Source organism: Aquarana catesbeiana, linkage group LG01 (assembly GCF_042186555.1).
Source record: "Aquarana catesbeiana isolate 2022-GZ linkage group LG01, ASM4218655v1, whole genome shotgun sequence".
In the NCBI taxonomy this organism is placed as follows: domain Eukaryota; kingdom Metazoa; phylum Chordata; class Amphibia; order Anura; family Ranidae; genus Aquarana; species Aquarana catesbeiana.
In genome coordinates, this window is record NC_133324.1 from 974591363 (window position 1) to 974602927 (window position 11565).

At 42.6% G+C, this 11565-nt stretch overlaps 1 protein-coding gene across 1 annotated transcript in view; it reads right to left on the bottom strand.

The window, feature by feature from the left end:
* Positions 1–11565, bottom strand: part of LOC141128874 (cytosolic phospholipase A2 gamma-like) — a 63819-nt gene that overhangs the window by 46516 nt on the left and 5738 nt on the right. Inside the window, exons 3-7 of the mRNA XM_073616489.1 lie at positions 9789–9934; positions 6488–6695; positions 5267–5375; positions 2940–3080; positions 519–569 (exon numbers count right to left, since the gene is read on the bottom strand). Of these exons, the coding sequence (XP_073472590.1) occupies positions 519–569; positions 2940–3080; positions 5267–5375; positions 6488–6695; positions 9789–9934 (655 nt within the window). The remainder of the gene's footprint in view (positions 1–518; positions 570–2939; positions 3081–5266; positions 5376–6487; positions 6696–9788; positions 9935–11565) is intronic.

The following is an 11565-nucleotide window of genomic DNA, read 5'->3' on the forward strand; positions in this document are numbered from 1 at the left end:
AAGTCATCTGAGGATTTGGCTGAGAGCGGTACAGGGTCTGGCCGATACTTTTTTACTCCCTCCTCCCCCCCATATCTTGAAGAGCCTGTTCCAGATTCGTTGGCCAGGGCTGTTTCTTGTGTGGGAACCCCATAGGCCAAATTGTTCACATTCTTCTTCTTTAAAAACCTGTTAACAGTGTAAAGATGGTGTCCACAACCAAGTTTACTAGTTCTGGTTATGCCAAGGCTCACTTTAATACCTTTCCTAGTTCTACCAAAAAAAAAAAAAAAAAAAACACAACACCAAACACACACACACACACAATACAAAAAGACACCATCTGCTTGGTTTTTGCTTGAAAAGCTGAGCATATACTGCAAGTCTGGCTGCCATGCACTAAATAGAGAGTAGTACTTGGGACACACAGAGGGACCAATATGGGATCTGCAGTACATTTGATTTTCCTAATTGTTACATCAATTAGTTAGGGGGTTTGGTGGAGAGGTATTTTAAGCTGGGAATCCTTGATCACCTACCATGAATGGCCATCCAAACCCAATCAGCGCCGGGTGCACTGCCCCACAATCCTGCAGAAAAAAAAAAAAGCTGCATTAGTGCTGAATATAATGAGGATCACAGTTATGAATTGTAAATTAACTTAGTATTTATTATTTCCATAGCCGTATACACATTCATATTTAATTATGGGTTTTCTCTCCAACTGTCAAGGACAGATTTCAGATGGTCATTTGATAGAGCCATGGTATATGTATAGATCTGTAGTGCCATGCCAAAGGCTGGATAAATTTAGTCTTTGGCTCTGCTGTGCTCAGTTGAGAAGCAATTCTTCAGGCCTGGTCATGTCTATTCCCAAGCCTGGTGGCTGATTACTCCTGTGCCTCTGGAAAAATATTCCAGAAATAGTGTGGGAGGGTCAATCAATGGGTTATGAACATATATCTGACCTCTACCAATCTCTGGGAGGGAGTGGCTGGGGAGAAGATAAAGGTTTAGAAGGATCTGACCAAAGCTCTCCGGCTCCTGGGGCCTCTGCCCCCTGGGGAGCAGCCTATTCATCTTGGCTCTCGCTCCTCATTGGCTCAGACATGGCAGCAGCCATAGGCTCCCGCTGCAGCCAGTCAGAGCCACTCACAAGGAAGTGGGGGGGGGGGGGGCAGGATCAAACCTGGCTGTGCGCCTTCTGGACACAGAGCAAGGCTCAGGAGAGCATGCACCAGTCACCCCCATAGCAAGCAGCTTGGCCTGAGGGTGGAGCCCAGAGTGCCAGAGGGGGATCCAAGAGGAAGATTGGGGCTTCTTTGTGAAACCACAACAGAGTAAGTATGACAAGGTTTGCCATTTTATTAAAATATATAAAAAAAAAAAAAAAAAATATATATAAATATAAATAAAAAACCCCTTACAATCACTTTTTTTAAACAGTGGTGCTTTATTTAAGTACATAGTACAAGTTATGCAAGACTAGAAAAACAGTAACAGTGTCAAATGCTTTAAGTAGTATATTGAGCCAAACACAATTAGGTTGTATAAAGTCCCGAAGGGAGTGCTGCGTTAACTATCATTTCCCAAGCAGCTACTTCAGGTTTGTGGGGAGGTAACCATTTCATTAAAATCTTTTTTAGCATAATACAGGAGGTATGATATCAGTAGCTTCAGATGACACTGCTCATCAGGGATGTCTAAGAGGGACGGGGTAGGCATCAGGGTTAATTGTAACCCAAGGTTAATTTCAGCAAACACCGCCTCCCAATATGACATAATTACAGGGCACTCCCAAAACATATACAAATATGAGCCCCGTTGTGTTTTTCAGCGGGGACACATAGGGTCACGCGCCAGGAAGATCCCATGTATAGTACACCCGGTGCAAAAATTTGACCTGTATCAGCTTATCCCGGGATGAGATTACTAGTTTTGGGCCCTGTTCTAGGCAATCCTCTATCTAAAAATGGAATATCCCCCCTTCCAGTACTCCCAGTTTCCCCATCCTGGGGAGGTCTGTGCATAAAAGAGCGCCATAGAGGGTTGAAAGTGGTTTGCGTAGGTCTCCGGGTGCCAGAAGTTCATCAATGGAGTCAGCCTTGACAACAGGAGATCTAGGGAACTGAGCATTGGCAGCATGTCTCAGCTGGAAATACCGAAACAGCATCCAGCCAGGCAGTTCAAACTTCTGAGTTTCCCATTACTATCCCAGGAGGGTACCTGCTGGCATAATGTCCCCCAATGGTCTTCACCCCGTATCTGGCCCAGATCTGTGGGTCAGGAATGGTACAGAAGTGAGGGAGTCCCGGGTTACCCCATAAGGTCTGAGCAGGAGAGAGCTGGCCAGGAGCGGATAACCGACGTGTGGCTGCCCTCCATAACCGCCATGTAGTGTGTGTAGGTCCTGGCAGAAACTGGTATGCCCTCAGTCCCCTGTAAATTAGGTTATGGAGATCCATCAGGGAGCCCAGGAAAGCCACCTCTAAACAGGTGGCCGCATTAGCCCTGGAACCACCAATAGACACCAGCATCGCTGCCCAAAAATAAACCCGGAAGGAGGGAGGACAGAAGGAGATTCAGCGTGGTTTTTGCCACACAAGGGGAGGCTCCTTTCCAAATAAACAGATCGATTATTTACTTCTTTAAAGAAGGCCAGCAGAATCCAAAAATTGGACAGTTGTGAAATATATAGTTAAAACGTGGAAGGAGCATCATCTTAACTAGATTTATTCGTCCTAGCAAGTTCAGCAGGCCCCTTACAATCACTTTAAAGCTCATTATGTACATTATATCTTAGCATGCAATCCCTCTCAAAAAAATAAAAAAAAAAAAACAACAATTTTGCATATGAAAAAAAATTACACCAAATGAAACGCATCTGTTTTGGTGACCAGATAAAATTGCACAGGTAAGATTTTTTTGCTTCATTAATGACCATTTTTGTTTCGGCTCACCTTGAAGATAAATTAAATCATGTTCAGGCAGCTCCTCCAATAAACGTCCTCCTCTAAACCTACATCCCAGATGCTCAGTCTTTATGTAGCAATCATAAGCAGGAAATCCGGACTTGTGTGGAGTGAACTCAAACCAAGCTTCTGAAATGAGAAGATTTTCCTCCAGCTATTGCCCATCCAGAGAATGATGTGTCCTATACACAATGAAGAGTCATCTATTTCCTCTTCATTGCAAACAATGACCTTCCAAGCTTCAAGGACAAGAAAAAAAATAAATAAATAAAATAAATATGGAGAAGAGTAATTGTAAGGCTGGCCATCCACTAGAGGGATTTGGTTTAAAAAATTGTGTCATTGGAACATTGGTTTGATTTTTTTAAGGGTTGGTGGGGTCAAGTTGAAGTCATTTGATGCAGTAATGAGAAAAGTCAAACAGGATGGAAATTCCCTCCAATGAACACATTTCAATCAGTGAATGGTTTTCACTCCAGAAATTCCATTTATTCCAAAATTGAACCTCTACTTGGTCTCTTGCCACCCAAAATAATGCATATGTGCGGTGGCAAAGTGGGCAGTCTTTAATGCCCACATGCCACTCTGTGCTGAGAGCATGCTCCCTGAACATTCCCAGCACCTTAACTAGGGTGTCAAAGACAGCTCCCACTCCGTAAGAATGATCGGGCCTCTACGAGACCAGCTTTTGATCACATTAGTTTGACAACCATTCACAGTTGTCAAATGATGGGCTCCAGGGGCTGGGCAGGAAGGCATTAATATTTCGGAAGAGGATTTTTACTATCTGCACCCAAATCAAATATGTAGCACCACTCCAAGCTCCACTAGTTCAGTCACCTGGTGATTCAATCCCTGTCAGGTGCAGCTCCCACAGGGCTGGTCTTTCCCATTACTCAGAAGCATACCAGGGAGAGATGGAAGGGCACACCAAGAGCTGGTCCATTGCAGATGTGATCGGAAGACTTCAGTTCCATCCACTCTTGAACACCACACTAACACATTTCATCCATCATGGGCTTAATTGTAGAGCTTATGATAGGCAAAAACACATTTGAGGGTGTGGTTGGGGGAGGGAATGGAGTTGAAGCCTTCCTGTCACATTTGCAATTGAGCATCTCTTGGTGTGCACTTCCATCCCTCCCCGATATACTACTGAGGATTTTTACTGCGTCCCTTTTGGATTAAAGTATTCTTACCTCCAATGTATACTGAAATAGGCAAAGAGAACAATTTTGGCATCTGTCAAGATTAATCTGTGTGTGTGGGGGGGGGGTTGGGGGACTTCATCCCGACCCTACCAATCAAAATGACAAAAGAAAAAGAAAAGAAAAGAAAAAAAAATATAATGGCTGGAGGAGGCTCATTGACACCACACGGCTGGCGTGGAGGTGAGTATAGTTCTAGGAAACTAATTTTGAATGACTTCTCAACTGATGGAATGTACTGTTGAGTATTTTTAAATGAAAGTTTGTAGGAACGGTCATTGGAAAATTTACTAGTGTATTGCCACCTTTAGTGCGCCACTAGCTTGACAAGCTGCTTTCTCTACAACCACTAAAACCTCATACACAATCGGATTGTTAGCCAACAAAACCGTGGACTTTTGTCCGAAGGGCATTGGCCCAAACTTGTCTTGCATACAAACGGCAAGGAATTGTCTGCCAACAAATACGAACGTGGTGATGTACTACATTGTTTTTCAGCTCTTTAGCACCACCCTTTGGGCTCCTGCTAATTTCCTGTTAGTAGAAATTTGGTGAGCATTGATTTGCGCTTTTCATTTCACACTTTTCAGTTAGTTTCCGAACGGCTGTTCGTCAACCAGACATGTTGCGGAATCGGAGATAACGTGTTTATTATTGGCCTTGGAGTTATTGCTTTGAAATTTTTTTTGGTTGAATAATGATTTGGTATATTTTCTATATTTTTGGATGCATAGAATGCACTTTTTGGTTAAGTTCTATTGGCAGATAGTATGTTTAATTGTATTTGTTTTCTTAATGCACAATATAAAAAAAAAAACCCCCCCCCCCCACACACAATGTAAAATTGACAAGGAATACCAACATAGTTGCATCTTTGCTTTTAAAAACTACAGGATAATAGTGTTGTGGTAACTTGCCAAAATTTATATATATATATATATATATATATATATATATATATATATATATATATATATATATATATATATATATATATATATATATATATATACACACACACACACAAGCCCCAATTTTCATTTTTAGTATTCTTCATTTATAGGAATCATATGGTGAGGAATAAAGGGGCCATTCTTGTAAACGCACCTGATCTGTTTTCATGTATTTTATGCATTCTCACAGCAGAGTAGATGGGATACGGGTCTTCACCGATATTGCAAATCTCTTTGTGACTGGACAGCTTTTCTTCATTAATCTGCAGAAGAGTAATAGCGGAAGTTGTTTTAGTGTACCCCAAGGCTCATCATTGGTGGTGTACCCCCCCCACCTTTTTTTGTTTTTACATTGTAACATGGCAACAAAGTGTTTGAGGAGTTGGCTGGTGCAAGCCAAGAGGACAGCTGGAGTTAATTTAAAAGCAAGGTTATGAACAGGCAAGCAGCAAAAACTAGAATTATTATGTCCAAGTCAGGATGGTATCTTGTGATCAATAATGAATAACTAAAATTGTAAATATAAAAATATCAGTAAAACTCCAAGACCAGTTTGTGGATTCAGGTCACTATCCCAGAATACACTGCTGCTACGTTCATCATATCTGGACAATTTAAACTGACCATATGAAGAAAACTGAACATCAGAATGATTAGTAATCAGCTGAACTGATGTACAAATCATGACTTTTTCCCGTAGAAGTCAACTTTGGCTCCATTCCCTTCTGCTTCCCAAGCTTTAATCAGCAACATGGTCCATTACCATACTTGTCTTAGAAGGTTAATTAGAACTGTATTAGAAATAAAGTCAACTTGAATGTACCAAAACAAGGTTACAAAAACAAAAAAAAAGTAGCATAAACCCTTTTAATCAGTCCTCACCAGGAATGAGCCAATGGTTTGCTCCACTCCTAGGTTTAGACCAAATTTTGAAATTTTATTTGGTGCTTGGACGAATAGGTTGTGTGCACCAGGCACCACAATTATGGATTCACAGCTAGGAATGTTTTTGTAAATTCTCTTTAATTAAAGGGCTTGTCAAACACATTTGGGTGTCTATTACGCCCCTCATGTTGAGGGCATGCGGCCTGTTATGGTTTTTTTTTGGGGGGGGGGGTGCACTTCTTTCAAGTTCACCAAACCCAGTACAGTTTGGCTCATCCCGAGTTCTTACAAATGCCTCAGATTGCCGGTACTGATAACATCGGAGAGGAAGTTGTGATGCAAACAAACTGCAACAAAGGGTCAGAGATTGATGCACAGAAAAATAAAAGGCCGATGCCTCCATTATTCAAGAAGCTAAAAAGTCAAGTTATTTCAGAGCTAAAGGTTCTCCTTGGTTTAAAACCTTGGACAGGACCTGGCATGTACGTACTTTATTGATGACGAAGAACACGAATGTATAGGCCCAAAGATCTGTCAGAGAGTACGAGTCTCCAAGAAATTTCTCTTTTATCTTCTCCCATGGCTTTGACCAGTCCCGGTCAGTTTTCAATTTGATTCGCTCACATAACAAATTCTCCAGATCTTTCATGTATGAAAAGTCCGACCAGTTACTTTTAGCATACAGAGAGGACATACACCTGGAACATTAAAGTAGTAAGTCAGATGTTTGATAGGCAAGTTACTCATGCAACATGCTTCCTTTGCCTGAAATCTCTACCCAATTTGTTTAACCACTTCAGCCCGGAAGGATTTGCCCCCTTCCTGACCAGGGCATTTTTGGCGATACGGCACTGCGTCAATTTAACTGACAATTGCGGACGTGCGATGCAGTACCCAAACAAAAATGTCTGTCCTTTGTTTTCGCACAAAAAGCTTTTTTTTTTTTGCACTATAAACAAAAATAACTTTCTTCCAAAAAATTATATATATATATATATATATATATATATATATATATATATATATATATATATATATATATATATATATATATATATATATATATATATGCAAAAGTTAAAAGATAGGGGACATATGTATGTTTTTTATACTAGTAACGGCGGTGATCTGCGATTTTTATTGCGATGGACACTTTTGCAGCCAACCATGAGTTTGGGGATTTTTTTTTAGCCAGTTCTCAGCCATTTAGTAAAAGTGATTGATGTGGCTTTTCTACCTCCCGATCACCTTTACAGTAGTCCCACCCCCCTCTTCACTGCCACCTGCAGTGGTTCACCAGCTATCCCAGTCCTTTAGGGAGCCCCAGACTGCTGAAAATGTCTCTATCTATTAAGCAGGAGGAGACTGAGAAACATCTTATACCTGATCTCCCCTGCAAGCCAGGCCAACGCATGTTGGGGTTCTTCAAGTGACACTTCCGCTCTTGATCATCACTTCTCTCCTCATTTATAAACCTGCATTTATATTCCCATACACCTTAGACCGACTGCTCAAATGTCTCCTTGGTAAACTTTGAATTTGTGTTACTGCTGTTTCAAATCCATCTATAGACCGTTCACATTTTGAGGTTTATTTGGTTTTAAAACAGGCTCACCCAAGTTATGGGCAGACGTACCTTCACAATCCTACCCCCTTGGCCCTGTTGTAGTTTGATTGTGGCATGAAAAGCTTGCTGTGCTAGCTGTGTGCCTAGTATTAAATCCTGATCGATCAATTGGCAAATTCCATCCACACCCACCACAGTATTAAACAAGAGCACCTTTTTTGGAGGACACAGACCAGAGATGCATGCTGGGGTTCTTCCAATAAAGTGGGATTTCTTTAATTAGGTGACACTTACTCTCTTGCACAAAACGAACAGCAGCAAACTACTTTACAAATCAGCAGATGACCTTGTTTTCCATTCAGCTCTCCTTCCCCTCTGAAACACTCTACCGCTCGTTTTCACAGTTGCAGCCCCTCTTGAACTCTCTTCTCCATCCCACAACCTGTACATATCAACCTTTTCCTTACCTCTGTTTATTACTGTACACATCGCTTCCCCCTAATTTCCACAAAACACACAGATGCTGAGGAACGTCCCCGTGCATAAATGATATGCTCATTACCTCCCTTAATCTTCTGCTTCTCCTAATCTCTGCAGATATATCCCCAAACCCTGGGCCTCCCTATTTTAATTGTACCCAATGCATCCATCACCTCACATCCTCTGGCAGTCACAATACTATTAGTATCTTTTCCTCCTATTCTCAAATCCAGCTTCCCATTCTCCTGTGCCTTCTGGAATGCCCCGTCTGCAACAAATTCACCACCTCTTTGTCACCAACTCCTTTCATTTACTCGCTGTAACCAAAAGTTGGCTTCATGAATCCGACACTGCCTCTCCTGCTTCCCTCTCCCATGGTGGCCTTCACTCCTAGACCTAGTGGATGCAAGGGAGGTGGAATGGAATTCCTCCTATGACCACAAAGCACCAGGTTCTTCCCTCTCCACCCTCACTGGCCCTCTCATTTGAAGCTCACTGTACACATCTATCCTTTCCAATTTCCTTAAGTGCTGTGATCTACCGACCCTCTGGACCATTATCAACTCTCCTTGACAATTTCTCTGCCTAGCTACCCTACATTCTCTTGTCTGAAATTCCCACAATCCTTCTTGACGACTTCAACATCCCTGTTCATATGAATACTCCTACTTCTAAACTTCCTAGTCTAAACTCTTCATTTTACCTGAAGCAATGGGTACAGGCTTCTAACGACAACACCCTTGACCTTGTATTCTCCTACCTATGCACAACCGCTCCAAAAATCCTTTTCCTCACTGATCACCACCTTAGTTTTTACTCTCTCCCCGTTTTCTACCACCTTTCCCTCCAATCACCCAACAATCACCCGTAAAAGCAGTCGCCACTTCAACCCTTCTCTTTTCTGCTACTGACCACCTGTCCTACACCAATCTAGCCACTTCCATGTAAAATAGATCCCTAGCCTCCGCCCTGGACAAGTTTACCCTCCTCACCACACACACAAAATCAGGTCCCTACAACCCTTGCAAACAGATGACACCAGAAGTAAAAAAAAAAAAAAAAAAAAAAAAAAAAAAAACACATAGCCATGGTCTTGAGCATTAGTGGCATAAGACTAAAGTCTCAGACTTCAACCAATTAAAATCTGCCCTCCAAAAACACAATTCCTGCCTCCTCCTCAAGCAGACCTATTTTAGCTCTCATTAACACCTTCTCATCCAGTCCATGTCAACTCTTCTCTACCTTTAAACTCTTTGTCCTCCACTGCTTCACACCCACTAACTGCCCAGGAGATCGCCAATCACTTAATATAAAAAAAAAAAAAAAAAAAAAAAAAATAGATATAATTTTTTTGATGAAATCTCCACTTTCTCGGTATCTCCCCCACACATGTCAACAGGTATAATCAACACTCCCCTTATTCAACCCTACTACTATAGACAAGGTTGCTAAACTTATTTCTAACACCCAAACCACCTGTCCCCTGGACCTTCACAAATACGATGGTCACCATCTGATTCTATCCTACACTCTAACACCTTCAATCTGCCCAAACATTTTCTAGTCACCCCCATACTTAAAGCCTTCCTTGGACCCTACCAATCTTAATCTATACCCCATTTTCTTGCTCCCTTTTCCTATAAACTCCATAAATGCCTGGTCTACAAAAAAAAAAAAAAAAAAAAAAAAATAATATATATTCAATAAATTGTTATATAAAAATTGTTAGAATATACATATATACCATGTTGATCCAGATATCGCACTGATGAAGGTCACGGTACCCAAAAGGTTGAGTTCAGCCAGTTTTGAAATCGTTCCCAGAAAACCAACCATGGCACGGAGTCCACCCCCAGATCCCAAGACCGCGATTACAGGAGGGTTACAATTCTTCAGGGAAAAACAAAAAAAAAACAACCACAACATTCTACTGTAGATGGAATATGGATTGAACAGTGGTATGAAATTGATAAAACAGCATGAAAACTGAATACAAGTATAGGATAAATCAACATCTGTGTAAAGCTATAGCACGAGCTTGAAGGGAAATCATATATGAGAATGGTCAAGGAATAAATGAAAGAGTTGTACTCTGATCTCCATGCTTCCAAATTTGTTTATTTCAATCATCAGCTGTATACCTGAAACCATGGCTCCATCCAGAAGCCCCCCCTCTTCCTTAACATGTTTTGTCATGAATGGCTTGGCCATAAGGGTTTGGGTTATTTTTGTAACTATGATGAGACGTTTTAGGGAAGTGGTGGCTTCTGGATGGAGAAATGAGTGCAGCTGTACTATCACATGTAGGATGAAGACTGGAAAATTGTAGAGGCCTCTCTTGCACCTCCTCTGCCCTACACTCCTAGGGGTGGAGGCAGAGAGTGTGATGGTATGCAGTATCATAAGTACCAGAGTAGCTGGCTGGTGGTGTCCGCTCCTTAGGCGGGTAGAGCTGGAAGTTGCAGTCCTCAGGACAGGATGCTGAAGCAGCTTGGCACCAGAGTAGGAAATGGTAGCAGGGCCAGGAAGCAGGTGGCAGTCAGCTTTATCCAGGCAGCAAAGGACCAGATCGGCAGGCAGAGCAAGTCCAAGTAGTAAGCAAAGATCAGCAACAGCTGGGCAAAGTAGTACATTTGCCTATTCCTTACAATGGTGAGCAAGGACGGGCTTCTTTGAGCCAGCACCTAGTTTGTTTATGGACAGGTGAGAGGAGCAGGTCTGGACAGTGGCGTAGCGTGGGGGGTGCCGTGGCCCCGGGCGTGAAATTTAGGGGGGCGCAATTTCGTGCCAGTAGTGTCACTACTGGCTGCCTCCTCCTAATTTCTTTTCCTGTGTCCCCCGCGCTCCGCCGCCATGTCTAGTGTTTTGCGCCCTGTGATTGGGCGTATGGGGGTCATGTGCAGCATGGGGCTGGCCTATCCGCGATCAGTCGCTCCTGAAGTCCCGCCTCCGCACATGACCCCCATTCGCCCAATCACAGTGCGCCGGGAAAAATGAATATGGTGGCCGTAGCGCAGGGGAGACGAGCACTAGAGAGTGAGCGCCGGGGCAGATGTCTTCTCATCCTCCAGACCGTTGCAACACAATAAGGTGAGAAATAGATAAACACGGGGGGGGACGAGAAGAGACAGGCGCCGTATATGTAGTGTCAGTATAGGAAGACTAGGCAGGACAGTATAGTGTATAGTGGAGTGGACAGTGTAGTATAGTGGAGTGGACAGTGTAGTATAGTGGAGTGGACAGTGTAGTGGACAGTGTAGTGGACAGTGTAGTGGACAGTGTAGTGGACAGTGTAGTGGACAGTGTAGTGACAGTGTAGTGGACAGTGTAGTGGACAGTGTAGTGGACAGTGTAGTGGACAGTGTAGTGGACAGTGTAGTGGACAGTGTAGTGGACAGTGTAGTGGACAGTGTAGTGGACAGTGTAGTGGACAGTGTAGTATAGTGGTCAGTGTAGTGTGTAATGTCAGTATAGGAATCAGGTAGGTCAGTACTATTGTATTTGAAGGGACTCGGGGAGTG